The 24437-nt window shown below is 44.0% G+C and overlaps 6 protein-coding genes across 6 annotated transcripts; 4 read left to right on the top strand and 2 right to left on the bottom strand. All coding sequences in view use genetic code 12, as the record gives it.

Moving 5' to 3' along the window:
- Positions 1-1932: 1932 nt before the first annotated feature.
- LODBEIA_P35150 (uncharacterized protein) lies at positions 1933-5413 on the top strand (the record flags this gene model as incomplete). The annotated part of the gene is made up of 2 exons (XM_066973634.1): positions 1933-2299; positions 2355-5413. 2 exons carry the CDS (start codon positions 1933-1935, stop codon positions 5411-5413), a joined length of 3426 nt encoding a protein of 1141 aa, XP_066830453.1.
- Positions 5414-5907: 494 nt separating this feature from the next.
- LODBEIA_P35140 (uncharacterized protein) lies at positions 5908-8256 on the top strand (the record flags this gene model as incomplete). Its single annotated transcript, XM_066973633.1, has 1 exon — positions 5908-8256. One exon carries the CDS (start codon positions 5908-5910, stop codon positions 8254-8256), a length of 2349 nt encoding a protein of 782 aa, XP_066830452.1.
- Positions 8257-8996: 740 nt separating this feature from the next.
- Positions 8997-10349, top strand: LODBEIA_P35130 (uncharacterized protein; the record flags this gene model as incomplete). The annotated part of the gene is made up of 1 exon (XM_066973632.1): positions 8997-10349. The coding sequence occupies one exon, from the start codon at positions 8997-8999 to the stop codon at positions 10347-10349; it is 1353 nt and encodes a 450-aa protein (XP_066830451.1).
- A 6337-nt stretch (positions 10350-16686) lies between these two features.
- Positions 16687-18408, bottom strand: LODBEIA_P35120 (uncharacterized protein; the record flags this gene model as incomplete). The annotated part of the gene is made up of 1 exon (XM_066973631.1): positions 16687-18408. One exon carries the CDS (start codon positions 18406-18408, stop codon positions 16687-16689), a length of 1722 nt encoding a protein of 573 aa, XP_066830450.1.
- A 187-nt stretch (positions 18409-18595) lies between these two features.
- Positions 18596-19678, bottom strand: LODBEIA_P35110 (uncharacterized protein; the record flags this gene model as incomplete). The annotated part of the gene is made up of 1 exon (XM_066973630.1): positions 18596-19678. One exon carries the CDS (start codon positions 19676-19678, stop codon positions 18596-18598), a length of 1083 nt encoding a protein of 360 aa, XP_066830449.1.
- A 917-nt stretch (positions 19679-20595) lies between these two features.
- LODBEIA_P35100 (uncharacterized protein) lies at positions 20596-23394 on the top strand (the record flags this gene model as incomplete). Its single annotated transcript, XM_066973629.1, has 1 exon — positions 20596-23394. The coding sequence occupies one exon, from the start codon at positions 20596-20598 to the stop codon at positions 23392-23394; it is 2799 nt and encodes a 932-aa protein (XP_066830448.1).
- Between the last annotated feature and the right edge of the window lie 1043 nt (positions 23395-24437).

Here is a 24437-nt window from a genome sequence, read left to right as displayed (position 1 = left end):
CATTCTTCCTCGCGTACTACTAGATGATGTCGATCAATCGATCAACCAAGCAACCAATCAAAAACTCCAGAGTTTTTACTTTGATTTGATTTGAGTCGATTTCGCTTGATTGCGCAAACATAAGCAAGAAAAGAATAAAGCCTAAACTACAATGGAATGCTGTCAACGAGGCGTATTTGCTGCCTTTTTTTTTCACCACCTTCCCTCTTGTCTTAGTGATATTACTAGGATGTGGCAACTGATTTGAGTGCATCTTCGTTCGTTCGTAACAGAAGACCCAGAAAGAAGCGGAAAAAGAAAATTAAAAAGTATCTAGATTTATCTCCGATTGGCCGCATCGAGAGGCAGAGAGACGGAGAGAGAAATTGCGGATAATAAAAATCAACGCTCATAATAAAGGTGGCAAGCATCGATGGTTATTGGCAAACAACAGACAACAAACGAGAAACAGAAACAGAAACAGAAACAGTAAACAGTAAACAGTAAGCAGACAGCAGGAAATGAGGCAAGGCGGAGATATATTAAGATTTTTGAAATGTGACACATCCATCAATCTCATCCATCGAGTCCTTTCAACTTAAAAAGCTTATCAGAGGGAAATGTAGCAAGCTGGAAAATCATATCGCCATGGAACAAGCCCAGCAGTGGTACTACAAAGAAGCAGAGAGATGAGATGTGTGTCAGCAGTCAACCTGTGGTAGTATCCATTTATTGCGAAATTCACGACAATTTGGGGTATTGTATGGACAACAAGAGGGTCTGATCTTGTCTTGTCTTGACTACACCACTACTATCCATCTGGCAAAATTCCAACCTTTTTTTTTTTTCTAACTTCTTTAAAGAAGTAGTAGTGGTAGTCGATTCTGCTATATTGTTCGAGGATGTACTGGTGTAGTAGTTATTATTGGCTACACGAGTAGTTTTCCAACTCGTGGGTTGGAGCAAGTTGGTTGTTGATAGTGTTAGTGGTGTGTGTGTATATATATATATGCTACCACATGGGCCCTTTGCTCTCTTCAAGGGTTTTTTTTTTTATTTATTTTTGAAAAAAAAAAAATTGAACCACAAAATAGAAATAATCTCTGGCATTGTGTGCAGTACTGGATCTGCTACTAAAAACACTGAAATGCGTTATGAGACCACATATCTCTACAAACTATTGACTACTGACTACTAACCAAACTGCCTCTCCCTATTGTCCACCTCGCCCGCAACGAGAACAACAGCAACATATCCTTAACATTGTAGTAGTAGTAGTGGTAGTGGAGTTAGTGCTAGTAGCAGCAGTAGTAACAGTAGTAGTAGTAGCAGTAATAATAGTAGTGGCAGCAGCAGTTAGTAGTAAGAAGCTGAAGACGAAGGAAATTGTCAGATTTTATTTTGTATATCTATCACGAACTACCAAAGTAAATCATCATCGACAGCAACAGCAGTCTCACATTTTCTTCAACTCTCAGCATCGTCATCAGCACCGTCATAAGCAGCAACAGCAGCAGCAGCATCAGCATCACCACCAGCAGCACCACCGCCAAGGTCACCAGATCTTCAACCCACATATATTCGTAAACGGGAAGAGAGCTTCTAAATTTCAATCATTCGTCGTTCAATCATTTTCAGCACCATATTTCCAAGTTAAATTATTTCTCATAATATATTAGCATCGTTCCATTCCCATTTCCCATTTCCCAAATTCAGTTATATTTCCAGTTCCAGTTTTAATTTCCATTCCAATTTTTATTCCAATTTCTATTCCAGTATCTTCTATCTTTACTGCCTGGCCCCTTTGATGTCTCATGGAAACCCCTTCCCCTGATTTACCCAGCCGATTATTATCAGAGTTCATCCTACATGTGTTTGAGATCTTGAAAATCAAAATTTTTACAACACCCAAATAAACAACATAATTCTGCATCACCGATTCTTTTTTAAAATATGACAGATCTTAATCAGTATCATCATCACCATCATCAACAGCAGCAGCAGCAACAACAACAACAGCCACCACCACCACCACCACAACAACATCAGCGACAACAGCAACAACAACAACAACAGGCACCACCGACTTCAGCTTCAACATCAGCAGCACATCCACCGCGGCGAAATCATGTAAACCAAGTTCCCTCTTCTGTTGCGCCAACTTTACAGAGCCCGACCCAAACCAATCTATCGACTCGACTACCACAACCAGTGACTCAACCACAACAAGAACCCCATTTTTCCAACCTACGGCACCATGCCATATTGCCTCGTGCTAAAGAACGCAAAAGTAGAAGACCCCACAAAAATTCAAGAGACGGTATGTCAAACCAGTCAAATTGTTCAATTTTCAATTACTAACATCCAGTTCCTAGGTTGTCCAAATTGCAAACACAAGAGAATCAAGTGTTCGGAAGAGCTTCCGTCGTGCCAAAATTGCATAAAGAAAAATTATAGATGCGGCTACCTCGACTACTCTGAAGATAAATTGGAAAAGCTACGAAGAAAGAATTTAAAGCGAGCAAACGAAGATGCAGAAGATTCAAATGATCACGCCAAAAAACAGCTGCAACGGGAGCAACGGCCACCTGAAATCTTGATAGACCAAGACCAAGATCGAGGTCAAGATCAAGATCGAGATCGAGATCACAATAACGACCAGAATCAGAATCATAATTACGATCACGCTCAAGATCGGTCCCGGTTGCAACCAAAATTTTCTATTCAAAATGGTCACTTTAAACAAAACACCAACATGCCCACCTCAGTGTTGGCAACAGTCCAGCAAAACCCAATCCAACCTTTGAACTTGATCCCTTCTGCCAATTTGGCCATTGCTCCTCCCTCACAGAATCCTATTCCTACAAGCAACACATTCTTACTTCCTCCTTTAGGTTATGACCATGACCAACGAAATGGGATTAAATCTACAATGCAAATGAGTATTCCTGCAAGATTACTCAACAACATCAACAACAACAATAACAACAGCAACAACAACAGCAGCAACAACAACAATGGTGATAACAACAGCAACAGCAACATTAACAACAGCGCTAACAACACAGTCCATGGTTCAAGTTTAAATCTCAAAACACCAGATACGTTCGGGCAAGCTAGGGTCGCAGCTTCACCGCCCATTTTCAATCCACCAAACTCACTACACTCGTCTCCTTATTCAGATTCACCAAACGATGTCAATGAACTTTTTTCAAACTACTTGTCAACGTTTATCCCAAACCAAGCACCATCGTCAAAGACCCCACCCAACATCTTTGACTTTGTAGCAAGCAACGACTTGGACCATTACTTCAATGTTCCCGTGGAAGATGTCGATTTGAACTTGGCCGTTTACAAAGATGCAATTAAAAAGATTTCGGCCGCCAATAATGACCTCCATTTTTCAGAGAGTTTGACCGAGGTACTGGATGAGAATGGCCCATACCTGCATGCAACCAATATCGGTACTTTGGATGCAACGCACCTTGGCCACGACGGTCAGTCCAAAGGTGATCTATTAGATGACGCTCGATCCGTTGACAGTTTTGAAAGATCCAACTCGATATTTACTCGACACTTTGGCATTGATATTTTTGCCAATGAGCATAGCGTGAAAACAAACAGTAGTGGTGGTGGAGGAGCAACTGCAATCACACCTCGCCAGTTTTATGGTGAGCCGTTACCAAACGCAAACAAGTCGCTCGAATCTTTCCCCGTGTTGAAACACTCAAAAGACATCAAGATTCTATTCACTTCCAATGCTAAACTGTACAAGCCCTTGTCCAATCTACACACTTTGCTGTTACAACAGTCTGATTGGACGGAAAAGGACGACCGAAGAATGTGGATATCCATTTTCGCTCACGCAATAAACTTGCACTACATCTACTTTACCTTCTTTATGGACAGGTCCCTCAACATCATTTTAAAAGTGTGTAACAATGCTTTGAAATCGAAAAGCAGCACCACGTGTTTCACCTCAGCGATACAAGAGATTCTCACCAAAAAGTCGTATTCCTATTTTGGAACTTTGATCAAGGATCTTCGAGAATCTGTTGGTGGAGTCGACATTGAAAGCACAACCACAGTCTCATGGTATGCGGGATGGTCGTTGCTTTTTCACACGCAAGCAAGTGCCAAAGCAGTCACGCTTATTCATGGCGGATCAGCCTCGCTCTTGTGGAATTGCTTTTCAAACCACCGGAATTCCAGTGAGCTCCTGCCAAGCTTATCATTTATCGCCTTTGCCTTGAGATACCACACATCTGCAGTTGTGGCACCCGACTACAAGTTTGATGTTATCAACGAGTTGCGGTCCAATTTCGTGCAATTTAAAAAATTTATCAATTACAACACAGAATTGACTTCTCAGAATAACGGTTACATCATCAAAAACTTTGTCGAGTTGGGAAATTTCTTGGAAGACCTAGCTGAGACCATTTATCCTCAATTTGTGCAGATTGACCAGTTTTTCAAAGCCCAAAACGGCGAACAGAATTCGTTTGGCGGAATCAAATATTTCTCGCCGTCGTTGCTTTACGAACTAGTCAACAGATGGTTCAAGTTGGTGCCTAGTTATGCACGTTCAATTGGACGTGCAATGTCGCCGCTAAAGAGAACTTTTTACTTGTTCTACATTGCAATCGCCAAGGCATTGGTTCATGTGCTCCCGATAATCAGATGCACCTTTTTGGTAGACACCTGGAATGCAAGATACCCGCAGTCCGATTTCAATTTTGACTTGTTCAAGTTTGAACGGTTCGAGGTTCTGGACGTTAGCCAATACCATTACTTGAGAAACTTGGCGGCAAAGCTCCTGCGCACTATTCGGTTTTTCAACACCAGGCAACAAATTATAGCACACTATATGGCAGCAAACACAGTGCTCGACGCAGAAGACCGGCTCATCAACACCGCCAGTCTTGAGCAGTACAATGCAACCAACGCCGTGCCTATCCCGGACGTTGTTTACATCAAGGTGCAGAAGATTGACTTTAAGGAGATTATGCTTTCAAACTTTTCGATAAACACGATTGTCAACATCTACAACTACCCGATTTTGATCGACTTCAGTAGACGTTGGGACAGAAACAGCGAGTTTCGGAGAATTGTTGACCGTGAAAACCACAGCCAAAAAGTGAGAATTGAAGATTACAGGCAAAAATACGAAGGGAAAAGGTCAGGGCGACAACTTGATGCTGATGACATTACAACGACAAACATCAACCATTCGTACGACTTTGAGTACGACCGAGGAATGTACTCGTTTGATTACAAGGTCGAGCCAGCCACCAACTATTTTTTCAACTATCTCAAGAATGCCATCGGTGACCAGAACGTATCGACGGAAGAGTTGAAGAGCCAGGCGCATAATTTTGAAAAGTCGCAAAAGGCGATTTTCCTGAGCATGAACGTAAACATGGCGAGTTTATAGACGAGAGGGATCACTGTACATAAACATATGTATATAGGGGGAGAACTGAGAATTGAAAGTTGTTTAGCTGTGTGTGGTTTCAAAATGAAGCGTTGTTTGTGTGAGAGCCCCTAGGTTTTTTCTATTTGTCTTTCTCTCTTTTCCACACACACACACTTAGAGAATTCCTCTTTTTTCCAAATCGGGAAAGCGTGGTGTCAAAATTCCGCGTTCTTCTCCCTTGCCCCCATCCCCCACGCGCCAGGTATCTCCGTCCCTTTTTTTCCCCTTTGTTCTTTTTCCTTTGTCTTTGCACAGAGTAAGGAGTATATTGATAAGTTTCGGACACCATAGAGCGCAAGATAAGAAGCGGTTATTAATTATTTATTTAATAAGTTAATTGAATGAGTGAATGAATAATTTTCATCAACACCGACACAACTTCATTTATTTATTTCTTCATTTATTTGGTAGGAGATATCGACATTGCAACCGGTAACGAATAATAAATAAATATGAATGAGAAACCAGCTGGAGAGAGGAAGGAGAGAGTTGGGAAAAAGTGGGACTACAGGTCAATTACACTCACCACTGTCGCCAGCTTCGCCTTGTTGTGCATTTACTACCTCAGATTTCCGAACCTTAGCTTTGCAGACTATGGTGAAAAATTACTAGACCCCGAGGCAATTCTCCTTCAGTCGTTAGAGGTCAATCTTGCTGCCAACTGGTCAAAAAAATACTCCGCCGAGGCACATTTAGCAGGCACCAACTACCCATTGGTGGAGTGGACCGAGGAGAAGTTCAAGGAATACGGCTTCGACACAACCATTGACCCTTACGAAATCCTTGTCAGTTACCCCAAGGATCATGACTTGAAGTTGCTCGACTCCAAGGGAAAAGTGGTGTACCAGGCACCTTTGCAAGAGGATGTCATTGACGAGGATCCCACCACCCACAACGACACTGTTCCTACGTTTTTGGGATACGCCGCTAGTGGGAACGTCACTGGCAACTACGTCTACGCCAACTATGGTACAAGGGAAGACTTTGAGAAGTTGGCAAATGAAGGCATTGACGTCAAGGGCCACATCGTTGTAGTTCGATACGGAAAGATATTTAGAGGACTCAAGGTTAAATTCGCGCAGGACTTGGGCGCCATTGGGGTTTTGATCTACTCCGACCCTGGCGACGATTATGGACTCACCCCAGCAAACGGCTACGAACAATACCCCAAGGGCCCCGCTAGACAGGAAAGTTCCGTTCAAAGGGGAAGTGTACAGTTTCTAGGCGGAGAAGGCTCAGCACCGGGTGACCCAACCACTCCAGGCTATGCCTCCAAGCCTGGTGTACATAGAGAAGACCCGCACACAAGCATCGGCAGAATCCCAGTGTTGCCTATATCCTACCGAGAAGTGAAACCAATATTGCACAAGCTAAATGGCCACGGTGCAAAGATTGCTGGCTTTGAAGGTGAATTGGAAGGGTTTGATTACTCAACTGGACCTTCGAAATTTGAGCTCAATCTCTACAATGAGCAAGATTTCAATATCACCACCTTGTGGAACGTTTACGGAGAAATCGAGGGTGAAAAGTCCAACGAGGTGATTATATTGGGCAATCACCGTGATGCTTGGATCAAAGGCGGTGCCGGAGATCCAAACAGCGGGTCTTCGACATTGTTGGAAGTGGCCAGAGCACTAGGCGACTTGAAAAAAGCCGGGCATAAGTTCAAGCGCACAATCATATTGCACAGCTACGACGGAGAAGAGTACGGCTTGTTAGGGTCTACCGAGCAGGGAGAATATTTCGCCAAAAAATACCAACGCGAGGTTGTGGCGTACCTCAACTTGGATGTTTCCGTTAGTGGCAAGAACTTCAACTTGGAGTCGTCGCCCGTTTTGAACGAATTGTTGTTTGATGTCGCAAAGAAATTGGAGTACCCCAAAGGCGGATCCTTGTACGATCACTACGTTGAAAACCACGGCGGCGAAAAGATAAGAACCTTGGGAAGCGGCTCGGACTACACTGTGTACTTGGAGCACTTGGGCATTCCCTCCGTGGATATGGGCTTTGGGGGAGGAAAAGGCGACCCAATCTACCATTATCATTCCAACTACGACTCTTACCATTGGATGGAGAAATTTGGCGATGAAGGCTTTGTTTATCACAACTTGTGTGCCAAGTACTTGGGATTGTTGGCGTTGGCGTTGAGTGAGAAGGAGGTTATCTATTTCAACTTGAACTCGTATGCACTGGGATTGATCGAGTACTATAACAAGACCCTCGAAAAGATCCCCACTGGATGGCTCAATCAGTCGGTAAGCTCCCTTGGGCTTGGCAAGTTTGACTTGGATGAATACAAGTTTATAAAAGAAGTCACCATGAACCGCTACGTTGAGCCTATGTGCAGAATGATGCAGATGAGAATCACCAGTGGCTGTGAAGATCCTGAAACTGACAGCGACCAATCGTTGGAGGGTCTTCTCAACCACACCTACCACCAGTTGAAGTTTTTGAGCAACTCCACCAAAGGATTTGACTTGGCGTCCAAGGACTTGCAGTTCCGATTCGAAACGATCAAAGACTTGCCATTCTGGCAAAGAATCAAGTTGCACTTCCGCATCAAGCACCAAAACTTGGCCTTGAAGTACTTTGAGCGCAACTTTTTGCATCTCAAGGGTTTGCACAAGAGACCATGGTTCAAACACATTGTGTTCGCCAGTGGTAGATTCACGGGCTATGCTGGTCAGAACTTGCCCGGTTTGAACGAGGCTATTGAAGATGCAGACTTTGAGCGTTTTGTTGAATGGGTGGGAATACTCAATAGAAAAGTTTCCCGCGTTGCGAACCGCTTATTGCATTGATGCTTGAGGGTTTTTCCATGAGATATCGAAACTTTCTTTGTTGTTGAACGAAAAATGCGTTTCGAGGTTGTCACTTGCAAGGCTCAAATAGCAAAAGTAAAAAAAATTGAAATTTGAAAATTGAATAAAAAAGTTTGCGTTTACCTTCTAAGATGTATTTAGCTTTTCATCCCTCTCTCTCTCCTCTACTACTTTTGAATGCCTTTGTTTATGCCAAAGGTGGCAACAAGTCACTTGATATTGCATAGTTTGATTATGTCGGTGATGGTGATTTTGTTATTTTTGGCACAGTTTTGCCCCAATTCTCCTTTTATTGTGGAGAAAACAACACTAATAGAGTTTTCTAATAGAGCTAAAAAGCCAAACCTAGAGAAATGCTTATCGCAATTTTCATCTGTAGCAGCTTTGAAGCATGAACCGCCAAGGGGAAACTCGGATTGGATGGTGTTTATCCTTCAAGGAGCCCAGTCTTGCTTGATCATGTACCTCTACTGCAACACCGGCCTCTGGGTGCTGCTACCAGCTGCATTTTTTGCAGGCATACGCAACTTATGAAATGGCTGCAAAATATTTTTTGTTAGTCCCAGAACAACAATATATAAGGACAACTTTTGAATTTCAACTTTCAAGTCCAGTTTGTATATCTTCTTTCTTTCCTTCCTTCCTTTCTCCTTTTCATCAACAAACAAGTTTTATACTTTATCAGCGTTTCAACAAACTTCCAAAAAAACAAACACGAAATGCAAGTTACTCACGAAACGCAATTTTTGAATGCACCTTCTGCATCCACCCCAAACGGTTTTAAACGCTTTTTCAAAGCAAACCCAAACGATTTGTCAAAGTTGAAGGGTTTACCAACTTCAACTGTTACTGTTGATGTTAATGCCGATTTTGATTTGAACTGCAAGGAAACTACGATTAAGAAAACTACTGCACCTGGTGAAGCTAAAAAGCTTCAATCAAACCAGGACACCAAGGACAATGGTTCAACCAAGTCCGAGTCCAAGTCCGAGTCAGTCAAAGTCAAATCATTCAATGTCCACCAATTTTTAAAGTTGGTTATCAAGAAGAAGAATACCAAAGTCGAGTCATTTGGTGTGCGCCGCTTCTTAAAGTCAGTGTTTAAGAAGCATACCAAGATTGAGTCCCGTTCCGAATCAGTTAATGCCGCGCAATTGTTGAGACCATGTATTAAAAAGCATACCAAGTTAGAGCCTGTGATCGAGTCCGTGTCCGTGTCCGAGTCTCAGTCTGTCAAGGTTCAATCGTTCACCGCCGAACAATTCTCAATCAAGCCAGCTGCTCCAAAATTGCAACCAGATGCAGTTGCCTTGAACGCCGCCCGCGATGTTTCCCACCTGAGCTGCTTTGATAGTTCATCCCTTTTTGGAACTACAAACAAAGCATATCAAAGAAATGCTACACGTTCAAATTCAAACTCAAGCTCCAGTTCAAGCTCCAAGTCTTCAAACACCAAGCCCAAGTTTCTTGAATTATTCGCTGATGGCCACAGTGAAGAATCCATGAGGCTTCTTGATGCTTTTGAGAACCGAGTCCGCTTAGTTCAATTCTCACCACATGTGATTGAACATGAGTTCGTCGAAGTCACCTACGATGATGATCAACAAGGGCAACAACCTGTGCAAGGAAAACAACCTCCACAACAAAAACAACCAGTGCAACAACCTGTGCAACAACCAGTGCAAGAACAACAGAAAGTGTTGGTTCCTCAGCCATGCCGTTGCCACGTCCAAAAAGTCAAGGCAAAGTTCATGAGGTTGCAAACCAAGATGACGGGCTGGTTTCAAATTAAGCTGAAGTCCAACCATGGACTACTCTTTGACACCGAAGGATTATCTGCAGAAAGCATCCAGACTTTAAGAAACCCCGGACGTTCCTGGTTGAACTACGAAGAGGCACTAGTTAACAAGTGCGTCGAGGTGGACAAGAGTAAAGCTGTGCCCCGTGAGAAGCAGCGTGCTGCCTCATCAACAAAATATGGAAGAGTCTTCATGGGATTCGGATATATGGATGAGTCATGGGGTTTCAACATCATCACCAAGTCCAACACCAACAAAAACAGGCACCCTTGATTCTAGAGTGATTTCACTATATTTGCTATTTATTATCCTATTTTATATTTATGCATATTAATTGATATTTGAACCTTCCTTTTGTCTAACTTGATTGGTTTTTTTGTTTGTAGGAATTCTCTCAACTTCAGCTGAGCGATTTGAAAGGCCTCAAGCTAACACTAACGAGCTCGAAGTCGGCAATCTTCTTTGCAAGAGGGTGTGGGCTGAAGGCCCCGGTCAGCTTCCAGATGAGATAATTGCGAGGGACGAGGCCGTGAGCTTTTCATCTCTCTCTCTCACCTCTACTACTTTCGAATTCGACCGGCCCCTCCCTCTTTGCTCTGGCCTCATGGTAAAAAGCCAAGCGCAGCTAGTACTCGTTGAGGATTCGTTGCTCGTGAGCGGTGTTTGATTGACATGTGTTGGTCCAGTGCTCGGGCTTTGCCGTCTAAGTTTTTTAAGAGTTACAGTGCATGGGTCAGAGGTCAAAAGCTCGCTCTTCACTTTGGCATTATGGGTTAGTTTACACTGGGCCATGTTTCTGATTAAACCCTGTAAAAAATTGCCCTGTTGTTGTTGTCTTTTGGAAAAAGAAACGAATTGATTTTGGCGAAACTTGTGCCGCCCCTGAGCTGGTTAAATGAAGGTTGCAAAATTCTCTTGATATAGTATAACCCCTTAAAAAAAACATAAGAAAAAACCACTACTCAAAATTGCCCCGTGCTCGCACTTGCTAAAAGTTTGGCTAAAATGCCCACCGTCCCCCCTCTTTCTTCTTACTGCTCTTCATCAAGATCCTAAAGCTTAAGAGGGCTGTATATAGTCAATGTTCAATATCAGTAATCTCAACATCAAGTGTCTACATGACATGTTGTTGATGTTGGTGTTGGCGGGTATTTGTACTCTTACTCTCACACACTCCTCACTTCCACTCTCGATGTAATGTGGCCAAGTGTGTAGTGCACCCCGCATTTCCTGATTCTCCTGGATTTCTTAAAACTTTCTGGCCATGTTTCTTGCTGGTATTTGAGAAACACTCAGGACCATTTTCATTGACAAATCGGACACAGCTTGCTAGTTGAGATGAACATAAACACTTGAAACTTTCAAAGGCAGCCGAATTTTACATCAAGATTACCAACGCAATAGGAGCTAGTAGAAGAATCCGCTGGCAACTGGTATGGAAAGGAAGCTTGCAAATAAAAGAAGAAGCCCCACCAGACCATTCAAGAATGACTCCTCATTTTTTTTTTTTTTTTAAGAACACCAGTGTGATGACTACATGCTAGAGATTGCCAGCCAGGTAAGGCACGGTATTGGAAACTATACAAAAAGGCTTGTCTCTGAATGACATGAACGTGTTTCCCAAATCACCAATCCAACTTCACACATTCGAACCACATCAGTCAGACAGAAAGCAAATCATGAAATTGTCCACTCTTCTTGCCACAGCTGGTTTCATCGTCTCATCGTCTTATCCCAAGCTAGTTTGAAACTCCTGGATGGCATTGCTAACGCTAACGCTAACGAACTTGATGTTCGCAATCTTCTTTAAGAAAGAGTATGGGCTGAGGACCCCGGTCAGCTTTCAGAGGAGATAATTGCGAGGGACGAGGCCGACAGGCGTTTTCTTGAGCTTCTCAGCAAATTCAAGCCTCATACACCCACACCTTCGACACTTACCACCACTGCTCATGACACTGAAACCACCACTTCTCAAGAAGTGGAAACTACCGTCGTCACTGTCACAGAGTGCAAGGGCTTGGAATGCTCAACGCATCCTGTCACTACGGGTTTTCTTACTGTCACAGACGTCGCCACTACTTATATCGCTTGGACACCGTTGCCAACACCTCCTCCAGATACCACTCTTTTTGAAGTCGAAACCACAGTGGTACAATCACCACTTGCACTTTGGACGTGTGCCACACCACAACGGCAACCACTGGTCTTACCACAGTTACAGAGGACACAACCGTATACACAACATATTGCCAATTGCAACATCGATTCCTACAAGCACGTCAACAGACATTGAGACTATTCTTGTCACCGTCACGTCATGTCAAGATGCCAAGTGCCACACCACAACGGCAACCACTGGCCTCACGGTGGTTACCGAGGACACAACGGTCTACACAACATATTGCCCCTTGTCCACGGCCCCGAAACTGATCATCGTTGCGACTACTGTTATCTCCATAAACACTTGTGTGGAGGGCAAAAGTCATGCTGCAACTGCCACAACTGGCGTTTCTGTTTACTCACATGATACTACAGTCTACACCACTTACTTTCCAGTTGTTCCAGCTGCCCCAGCTTCAAGTGCCCAAGCTCAAATTGCTTCAACATTGTCAATTGCTCCACCACCAAGTACTCCACCTCAAATCGCTTCAACATCGTCAATCGTTTTACCGTCAGGTTTAGTTTCGAGCTCTGCCGCAGCACCAGAACTATCGTCTTATTCCGTTTTGGAAGCTTCTGCCTGTATAATGAGTCCAATATTTGCTTTGTTAGCCATCGCATTGTATCACTTAATCTTATAGGCAGGCTAGGACCTGTAACTTCTGACAATTTTTACAGCTGTTTGGTCTCCAGAGGTGTGGAAATCCGAATTCTGATAATCAAAACAGTCCTCCCTCAGATGAGGTCTTCACCATACAAGCTACAACGATAGTTCAGGGTCGGGACTTCATTATTTAATCAAAATTTTTTCCATTCGACATTAGTTCTAGCCACTTTTTACATGCTATTTATTTCTTTGGACCAGTGGCTTTCATTCTGTGAAAGACACTTGATCAGCTTTCGAACCCTTTACCATCGATGGAATTGTCCTTCTAGTTTATCTCTCTAAGCGAAATTTGGCGGTTGACAGAAAACACTCAGCTCAGTTGTGGGAAGATAATACGGTGGTACGTCTGGAGTGCTGATGCAAACCGTACCTGTGTATTTGAAATATTGAACTTGAAATCATTGCTAATGACAAAAAATTTTGCCGCAAATTAATGAATGCAAGGTGCCCCTTTCGGTTTTGCTGACAACTCTTTAGCCATTTCATCAGACTCAATGCGACTGAAAGGACAATAAACGACAAATTGTTTTCGATCTATTACTTGAGGTAATATCAAGACATCAAGCAACATCACCACGACTCGCTCGATAATCCAACCATTCGCGCACCCACGTAAACCAAACGCTAAAGTCAGGATCCAATGCCATATAGCAAAATTCGCAATCACAAATAGCTAGCATATCTCACCAAACTCAGTGTCAACCGCATAATCAATCCAATAACACAATTAAATCCTGCGATCTTTGGCCCAATTGATCATCTTAAATACCACCCAACAATGCCGATTTATACGACAACCTCCTTGCCCATCACCGCAGCTTGATAAACTAACACTGGGAAGCATGTTCGCCCATTTACTGGTTCTTTTCGCATTTTTTCCCCACAACCTCGACTAACGACTTTAAACGTAACAATTGGCAAGATGTTCTTCACTACTGCATGGACCATGGGATAAACATTTCCTGAATAAACATGCACTTCTCCAACTTCGAAAACGTCCTAACACCCAAATAAAGGTTAAACTAAACCGTGGAAAAAAAGAATAGAATGCGGGATAGATTATAGGGACCTTCATTCTACAAACAAGTTTTGAGGGCTCGCCTTCACGCACTCTCTCCGTACACACGCATTTGTATCTGATAAGACAGCTAAAGCACAAGCATCTTCATCCTGGACGAGCAAATAGTTTCAATCCGACTTACTGCGTCATGAGAAGATAGGTTTGTGTAAAATCGTTGACCACTGAACTAGCGAAAAAAGTCCTTTTGAAAAGGAGGCATTCGTTGTTCTTCTCAGCTTATAACACGGCAAATAACGGGAAATCAGTAAAGTTCTAGTTGATGAAAGTAATACCACAATTTCGATTGACCAGAGTCAGTAACGAAGATACCGCACTACCTGCAGTTTTGTGCCGCAAAGTACAAATCTCTTTCTACGGAAGTCACTAAATCAAGTCAGTGAGCACAATATCACCAAATCTGATAGATTTCTCTAAGATGCAGATAAAAAGAGGAAATGAAATTCAAGCTCAAAAACTGTTAGCATTTATTCAATAAAACTGTATATATGCCATAATAGGTGCAGCCATAGTGTAAGAGGCAAGCAAGAGTTTCCACTTTTAACTGTTCATGCTTTTCAGAGACTGCCAGGGTCAAAACTCTTTTTACCTAACTAAGGAAGCCACAAAATCGGGATCTTGGTAGATCCAGTGACAAAACCTCAATCACGAAAGTCGTAGCGATACGAACCTGGATGACAATAACTGTGCACCAGAATCGCCAGTAGTCTGAAACCGGGAATTAAAGATCCAGAAACGAGATATAAACCGCAGAATCGTATTAGCCAAAAAATTTTCAGGAGAGCAGGGTCAGATATGAACTAGTCGTTACGAAAGTAGTACCTTAGCTTCGTCTACAACTAGAATAGAGGTCATACCACAAAGTGTTTAGCACAGACTTGGAAAGTTCAGCCATTTAATCACTTCTCCGAGCAAATGTTAGAGATATATAGCAACATATTCGAGCGTAGCAACAAGACAATCCATGCTACAATTGACATATTTTTCCTTCCAATAGCTGCAATGTTGGGCAGCCGGGTGGAAGGAAAAATTGGATGTTTACATCCTAACTGCTTTTGAAGCATAATGTCAATTTTTGAAAAAGTTCTAGCATTTCAATACACCATGGGAGTCCCAACAGCATCTCGCTGAGTTTCGGACTTTCAGTCGATGTATTCTAGTCTTGACTTTCAAAGTATCATGGAGCGTTCTGACCACTGGCCACGCCAAATACCGGATTTTACCAACTACAATCGGCTCCGCGTTCAGCGTATTCGCACTCAGTACTTCGGATTACGTAGAGAACTACCCTGGCAAGTATTGCATTTTGCGAAAATGTTTTCATGCCGGCCCCAAAACTTATCGTGAGAAGATGCATCATGGTCCTAGGCAGCTATCCCGATTACTTGCAATGTGGTCTAAGCTTGCCGATTGTTTTGTCATGTTTAAATAGTTTGGAGGGATCGCAAATATTCAGTGCAGCTATGCTGGAGTATGAGATATGCTTGGGTTATATTCGCGAAGCCATAGAGAGAGTCAATTTTGGTTTTGATTCGGTTCTTTAGCGTAGATGCCGCTCTAAGATTGACGAACTCTAGTCACAATACTTTTGCTTTTGTTACTATGCATATGACTTTGGGGAAAACATTGCAGAATTTTGTAGTTTGTGCGGAAAATTCTTTTTAGATTTTGTTCCCACTCTCAGAAATTGATAAAGATTTTGTTCGCCATCTTTAGATTTTGCGGAAGAGATTCGTGAGATTTTGTACTTTGCATTTGATTTGTGGATCATTATCCAATATGTTAAGATTTTGTGAGCGCAATCTAGCTAATTTTACTCAAAATCTAGGAAGAAATTATGTTCTTGTTATCCCTTTGCCAGCACTCGCACATCTTATTAGTAAAAGACCTTGGTAAATGTTTTCTGAAAGCGGATTCTAGTTTTTAGTATGGGAGCTTGTTTTCATCATTCGATGAACCATTTGGATGCTTTTTTGATGAGACAGTCACTTTTCATGGTCAAAATTGACCTAAAACTCCTTCCGATTTTGCGTCAATTGTCTTGTGAAGGGATCTCCGTTCTGTTGGATCTCAGAGCACAGTAAGTGCGCCAGATTTTGCTACTGGTGTTGGTTTTTACAATGTCATGGTTCGTTTTGACTTCCACGATGACCTTCGTTGATCGCTTTTTTATGACTCAAGAGTCTAACTGTGTTGTAAATAGTGTTGCAGAGTTAAATTCGTGTCGTGGTGATGAACTTTCATTACCCTAGAGAGTTAATTTCGTGACCTTCTTGTTGATGTTGTCACGATCACGATCTACGGTGTTCTTTTGCTTTGGTCACCGAAAATTGTAGAGTCAATTTCATTTAAAAAGTGCACAATACAGTGCAGAGCTGTGTCTGTCGCAGACGGAAAGTGAGAGAATAGCACATAACATTCAGCAATAGCCTAAGTCGTTAAAATCTTGGTCGATCTGTTGTAGTTATTTGTAGTTCTACAACAGGAGCCTTCTAGCGGGTTCAATTTTTCTGAAAAGCATGAACTTTTGAGTTTGTTCCAGAAGACGTCGAGCACAGCTGCAGCTGTGCCTAATGTACCAACCATTCGTGCATGTTGCCCAACAGCAAATCTATAAGCTCAACAGAAAAGGTATCATCGATGAAACAGGGGACGGGGCAAAGGAAGCGGGGCTCTCGGCGGCGATGGTGGTCTCTTGAAAACACTCACGCAGTGTTCTTTAGTCTTGCCTCTGCCGCTCGGGCGCGCTGCTCCCGCATCAAGCGTGCTCTTTGATCGGCACTTAAACTTTTCACATTGAGGTTGCTGCTCACGCTCCTTGCGTGGGTAGTCTCGTCGGTCTTGCCTTTGGTTCCCTCCTTCTCGAGTTGCTCCTGAATAAGCTTCTGTTTTTCCAACTTGATCTCCTGTTCCTTGCGTCTATCCTCCAGATCGAAATCCTCCTTTGACCTGGCAGCTCCCACTTTGGCTGCATTCCAATCACAGTAGTCTTCTCCCAACTTGCTTCTTGCTATCTGGAAAGCTCTTTTGGTACTCAAATCGCAAAGCTCTGCCGGCACCCTTCCAGCTTTGTTTGGCACCAAAGGCGACGCCTTTAGATTCATCAAAAGTATTTGGATCATGTATGGGAAGCCATTAGCGGCCGCATAATGTAGTAGAGTCGGGGTATTGGGATCTATCTCGCTGAGCAAAAAAGCGTCCACCTCAATCGACTTTTCCTTGACCAACTTCATGAAAAGTGGGGCTTTCTGTTTCTTTAAGGCGTTCACCAACTCGCTAGCGGTCGCGTCCACTGCTGCTGCTGCTGCTGCAGAGGTCTTTTTAGCGGCCTCCGGAGTGGCATTCGAATCTTGTGTGTCAGTCCTCAGATCCACAGTCTCTGGCTGAGGGAGTTCGACAACTTTGTAATGGGTCAACTCCACCCAAGCTCGTTTTACTTCCGCTAAGCTCGCCCTGCTGGTTGAAAAAGGTATCTTTTTAACTCTCGGATCGCTAAAGGAAAGCGGGGCTCCGTCGTATCCCACGAGAACCTTTTTGTTTGAAGGACCGTTTGCCCTGATAAACACGGAAGAGCACTCGTTGAGTTGCTCTGCCCATTCTGAAATCAATTCGCGGACCTCTTGCATCAACGCGAGCTCGTTGTATCTTCGGATACTTGACCCAGCTGAGATGGCTTTTGAACCGGAATTGTCGCTGACGCTTTGCGAACCACCCTGTTTCCTTCTCGTGGTGTATCGGTGGAATGTTTTGGACAGCAACACGTTGATTTTTTGTATCTGAGGAGCGTCTTTGGAACTAGCTCGCCCTTTGATATCCAATTGCTCGTGCCCGATTATGGCTCCGGCAAAATGACCTCCTCCAATCATGAATATGGCTGATTTCCCAGTCTGATGCTGGCTCAATTGTCTCAAGCCACTGAGAGGAGACTCGAGCTCTTTTTCGGTGAATACAGACTTATAGACGGCCACGGCTTTTGTTTCGGGCACGAAGGAAGTGCCAAACAAAACATACGGGCTCTTGGTGTGCAAGTGCGACACTGCCGTGCTCTCGTCCTCCACGAAAGTGAGTTTGCTGATCAATCTGCGTACTTTGCGGCTATCATGATTGTCGTCGTGGTCGTCCTCCGTTTCTGAATCGCTTTCACTTTCACTTTCCGAAGTTGATGTGCTGTCAGCTGATTGCAGTTCCAATAGCCGCTCGAATTCTTCCTCCCCGACTTCTGGAAGATTGTGTTGCACTCGTTTCAAGTTGTATCGATGAAGATCGGACTTGTAATATGTCTTATCCTTGAGGCTCGGCTTTGAATCCCCAATGGCGCTGTTGTTATCTTGAGGTTGAGAGACTTGCGAGGTCTTCAAGTCGAAGTGTAACAATTCAAGCGAGTCAAGAAACTCATTTGCTAAATAGTAGATGTACCTCGTATCCATCTCGACATGGAAAGAATGAAAAATTAAAAAATTAAAGAAAAGAGAGTTTTTTTTTGTTTTTTGTTGTTTTGGCGGTTTTTTTTTTTTATTTTTTTTTTGTTTGGGAGTGAAAAATTCGGAATAAACAAGAGGGGAGCAACCTTTGCAAAAGGAACTATACATAAAATATATACAGTGAACGTGTTCCCTACACCGAGCCATACTTGTGGCACAGTCTCAAAAACACCTCTATCTTCTCCGGTTTCATGAAGGGGTGTGTTCCGTGACCAAAATTTATGATGTAGTTTTGGGTACCGAAGCCTTCGAGCATCTTTTTCACCTTTTGCTCAATCACTTCGTCTGAGCCATACATGACGCCTGGGTCCAAGTTTCCCTGTAAGGACACCCTTCTGTCTCCAACCACGTCTCTTGCTGCTTTGGGCTCAAACAGCCAATCAAGCGAAACGCAATCGTAGCCAGCATCTGCAAGTTTATCGAGAGCGTACCAAGCACCCTTTGCAAAAACCGTCAACGGTATTTCATCTTTGATGCCCAATTCTTTGAGTCTTTTAGGCAACTTGGCGGAAATCTGCTGCAAGTATGGCAAAGAGAAAACGGCAAAGTCGTCGGGACTCAACTCCCCCGCCCAGGATTCAAAGATTTGGAGCATCTGGGCTCCTGCAACGACCTGCTGCGCCAAAAATTCGATACAGGCGTCGCACGTTGCCTGCAATAGCTTATGCGCAGCATCCGGAAACTCGAAGATCCACTGCTTGGCAAACCTAAACATCTTGGACCCTTGTCCCTCCGTCATGTATACCAATAGCGTCCAGGGAGCACCAACGAATCCTAAAAGCGGAACCTTGCCGTTCAACTTCAGTCGGGTCAACGTGATTGCTTTGTAAGCCCAGGCTAGTTTCTCCGATACGTCAGGCTTCAAGTCAATTCTTGATAAATCGTCTGGGTGCCTCAATGGTGAAGCGAAAACAGGGCCCTTTCCTTCAACCATGTTGATTTCGAACCCCATGGCCTGGGGTATCACTAGAATATCGCTGAATATAATGGCAGCATCAATGAGGCCATCGAAATGGTCCACTGGCTGAATCGTGATCTCGGATGCTACTTCGGCGTCCTGGCAAGCTTGAAAAAAATCTCGATTTCCCTTCACCTCGTGGTACTCTGGCAAATAGCGACCAGCCTGGCGCATGATCCATACCGGGGGTCTCTCAACTTTTTTCCCCTTTGCTGCTCTCAAGATCAAATCGTTTTTCAAAGGCGCAAAACTGGACATGGGTGTTTTCTGAGTTGGAAATAGTGGGGAATAGTAACAACTAACAAAGTGGATCAACCGTGTTGAAAGCGAGCCCGTCGGACTTTGTTTCAAGCTTTTTTTTTCTCTCTCTCTGTCGAGACATGTTGTATGGAGAGAGAGTGTATTTTTTCAACACCAGATTTTGTACTTTATGAGCAGCAGAGGAACAAGCAAAGCGGCTTTGCTCTGCCGCCCAATCAGCTTAGTTTTGGCGAATAAGTGGAAGAAGTGTATGGCGTCTTCCACCGATCGTTCCCGACATGGCTAGACTTAGACGTGACATGCACACGCATACACACACTTTCTCTCTCTTTCTCTCTGCGTCTGAACCTCGTGTCTGGGGGGAGGGGGTGGGTGATGTGCCCCAGGGAGCTCCTAATACTCCCCTATAGAGAAGAAGCAAGATGATCATTTGGTTGCGACAGGTAGACCTGCATGTAAAGAGGAGAGAAGGTGCATGTTGACAACGCTTTGTAAGTTTTCCCGAGGCGCAAGGCAGTGAGGCTACGAGGGAAGGGCTGGCTGGCTGGCTGGCTGGTTGGTTGGATGGTTGGTTGGTTGGAGATTGAAGGAGAAGGGCGATGAGAGAATGAGAGAGTGTGTGTGTGAGAGAGAGCAACAGAAATGCTGACCCACGTAGTGAGCACTGTAGTTAGCATTGAATAGCAGTAGCGCAATCTCAACCAGCTACTTTTTAATAGCACATTTCAAGAATCAGAGGACAGAGCAAGTAGCAAGTGGCTGAATTTGCGCATCTTCATCTCCACGGACGACAATTGAGAAGAGCCCAGGAGCCTAAAAAGAAAAAGAAAAATAAATAAAAATAAAAAATAAAAAACAAAAAGACTAGCTCAACCAAAAGTCCATTCGATCGTGGCCTCAACTTAAATTGACATATGACCGACGAAGAAGACCATTCCCTGCACCAAGAAAGTCACATCGATGGCTATGCAATTGCCAACGGGAAGAAGCAGCCAAACGTATTTGTGCGAGCATTAAGGTCTGTGTTTGGATACAGAAAGACTTCTTTGTCTCTATTCGTGTTCGTGACGGCGTTCGTCTCGGTGCTACTTTCCGTCGTGGACAATAGTGTCGACTACACGTTTCGGTTGCCGTCAACCAAACTCGAGAGGCTGCTACTTGACGATGCGTGGCTCGACTTGGAGGTCATTGGAGCGAAAGAACACCCGTACGGGTCGAGTGTCAATGACGAGGTCCACGATTACTTGCAAGATAGAATTAACGAGATAATCGAGGGCATTGATTTTATAGCCTTTGACAACGACTTGAACGGAACCAACAAATTCATGTACCAAGCGGTGGCCAGCACGAAAGCGGTATCGTACTATGAAAGCAACAATTTGTTGGTAAAGATAAAGGGGAAAAGCCCACTGCTCCCCGGGTTTCTCTTGAGTGCTCACTATGACTCTGTGCCCACGAGCAATGGTGTAACCGATGATGGCATGGGCATTGCCAGCATGTTGGCGGTCCTTTCGTACATGTCGCAGCAAAATCAACCAGAGAGAACCATGGTTTTCAATTTCAATAACAACGAAGAGTTTGGACTCTACGGGGCTGAAGCATTTACCCATCACCCGTGGTTCAAGCAAGTGAAGTATTTTTTGAACTTGGAGGGAACAGGAGCAGGGGGCAAAGCGATTTTGTTCCGCGGTACCGACTACGGTATTGTAAAGTATTTCAAAAAAGTGAGGTATCCTTATGCGTCGTCGATTTTCCAACAGGGCTTCGCCAACGGACTCGTTCACAGCGAGACCGACTACAAGGTATACAAAGAAGCTGGGCTTCGCGGACTTGATCTAGCGTTTTACAAGCCGAGGAACATATACCACACAGCAGAGGACAATGTCAAGAATGTTCCGCTTCGTTCTCTATGGCACATGCTTTCCAATGCGCTTGACTTTTCGCAGTTTATGGCAGACAATGAGATTGACGAATCGGGCGCCGCGGAGTCTGCAATCTACGCTTCGCTATTCAACCATTTCTTTGCAGTGTGCTCTTCCGATTTGGCAAAGTTTAACATAGCTCTCGCGGTGCTATTCCCGATCTTGAATGGTCTTTTGATCTTCTACACTACCAAGTCCCGCAAGTGGAACATCACCGCCGTTCCAACCATTGTCTTGCCCTTGGCATTGGTCTTGACAGTACTTGTGGTCTATCTTGTGGTTACCCAAGGTTTCAGGCCCGTCAATCAATTCTTGCCCACCTCGAGTCCTGGGCTATTGGTAGCCACGACGACGGCGATACTGTTGTTGCTATTTTCTGTGTTTTCGAATATAATCGTTTACTTGTTTAACGTCCCAACTGCAGACTCAAAGTTGGTTGCCATCATCGAAGTTTCCTTCATATACTGGGTGGCGTTGTTGTTTTCTACCAAGGGTTTGTTAAGTGACGCAACGGCGCCGAGCCATACTGGTGAGTTCTACTTTAGCGTGCTATTGCTTTTGGAAGGCACCGCCTCCTTTCTTGGCCTCCTTGGCTGGACTTTTACCAGACCGCAGAAGCATTTGTTGGGCGAAGAAGAACCACTTTTGAATCTCTCGGACGACGACGACGACAACAACAACAACAACAACAGGTACGTTGACGAGGTGGAAGAGCAAGACGAGGCGCATCATCATGCGAAAAATCCAGTCAAACACATTGTGCAGCACTTTGGATACGACTGGTCGTTGCAGTATTTGCTAACTGTGCCCGTGTCATTCTTTCTTATTTATAATGCCGGCTGGCTTATCTTGGATGGCCTCAATAAGACTATTCAGGAGTCTGCATTAGCGGAGTCGTTTGTCTATTCGCTAATCCAGGCCATCTCGATTGCATTGATGTTGCCCGTGCTTCCATTTGTATACAAATTGAACAGATACATGGTCTTGGGCTTGGTGGCTATAGCAGTCTTGGGTTCAGCAATCGTATGCATAAAAGAGCCCTTCAACGAGCTCAACCCTTTAAAGCTCCGGTTTTTGCAAACGGTTGCTAGCGACAAGTCCTTTGTCAAAGTGTTTGGAAGAGAAGGTGTGCTTTTTGATCATATCTCGAGATTGCCTTCCGTTCGTGAATCAGGCGTGAAAGTGCTGTGCTCACCTGCTCCAGATGGAAACCAAGTCTGTTCTTATAGAAGCGAAAACTTCCCCAACATAATTCCAGGCGGCCCCGCTGCTCCCTACATTGAAATAGACACCAAAAAAACCACCACTACCAGCACCTCCACCGTCAAGTCTAGTGAATTTGGGATCAACTACGACGAAATTGTGATCAAAGCACCAAAGAACCGCATGTGCAATTTGTATTTCGATAACGACGACGTCAAAGCTGTTAGCATAGGCGGGAGCCGGAAAGATTTGCTCCCATTCAAGCAGATTCCGAGCGGGTTCTCGCATGCGAAAAACTATTACTACAAGGACGTTTCGGGGATTCGGACTTTGTATCTCAATAAGCTAGACTGGGACGAAAACTACAACGTGGGCTTTTACTGGTTTCCAAGCATCAACGACGAGAGCAACTTGCTTAGCTTCAAAGTCGAGTGCTTCTGGGCGGACTTGTCTCCGATCTCACGCGATGGCGAGGTATTTGAGGCAATTCCAGCTTATGAGGAAGTGATGAAGTTCACTCCGCACTATGTAACGTGGGCCAACAGAGACCGGGGTTTAGTCTCAGCATCAAAAGTTGTATCACTATAGATTTTGTCGAGATTTCAATATATTTGTATTATTGTCGCCGCAGTATCCTACCTACTGATCTCTGGTTTTTTAAAACTATTCCACTTCTCGATATTTGTATTCCCAAACCAAGGCCCGCACATCTTTACTCTTAAGATGAACAGGGTGAACTTGCAAAAACGAAACAAAAAAAAAAAAAGAAAGTGCAACTTCTGTGGCTCGAACACAGTACCTCCAGATCTTCAGTCTGACGCTCTCCCAGGTGAGCTAAAGCTGCCGAAGGAAAACCCACGCCGGGACTCGAACCCGGAATCCTTTGATTAGAAGTCAAAAGCGATAACCAATTTCGCCACGCAGGCCTTCTTACGGCTGTGACAGGTGAGACACGAGACACAAAACTGCTTTTGAGCTTTTTACTTTCCCACCGAAAACAGACTAGCATGGTTCCGTCCTTCCCCTTCCACCCCATTACCACTCTCCATTTCCTCGCATTTACTCTTGGAACTTGTTATCTCATTGATCAGAGTGCCACCTCATCAACTCGAGAAATTTCAAAAAAAATGCCACCCGTTGGATATAAGTATCCCTAGAAATCCTCATATTGATTCACATGATCATATCATTTCCACGAAGCAAAACGAGATTTGGCTTTGTCGCCAAATAGTTGGTTATCAACAGCATCAGCTTCAGAAATAAACAGTAGCAAGAAGCTGCTGGTCTAGCTGGATCCTAAAATGTGGGGGAAACCTCTGGCAAAATGAATTGTTGTTTCGTTATTAGCGAGTCAAAGATATAGGCAGCAGTTGATAGCGGCAGGTCCAAGATACGATAGTTGTCGCAATTGATCAGACGGTCATTTATACATGAGTAATGTGATGTGTAGTAATGGTAACATATTATCGAGATTTCAGTGGGGGGTGGGGTGAGCTCACCCTTTTATACTGTCGTTGGTTTGGTACATAAGACACCCTTTTCGAGTTGGATACGTATACATTAACTGGTAGTATACTGCTAAGTGAGACCCTTAGCCCTTCCCCGCCTAGTCCTCTTCTATGAAAGCGCGC

The sequence above is a fragment of the Lodderomyces beijingensis genome (genome assembly GCF_963989305.1).
Source record: "Lodderomyces beijingensis strain CBS 14171 genome assembly, chromosome: 4".
NCBI classification, from domain to species: Eukaryota; Fungi; Ascomycota; class Pichiomycetes; order Serinales; family Debaryomycetaceae; genus Lodderomyces; species Lodderomyces beijingensis.
Note: the sequence above shows the minus strand (reverse complement) of the source record. Positions and strands in the feature narration are given on the sequence as shown.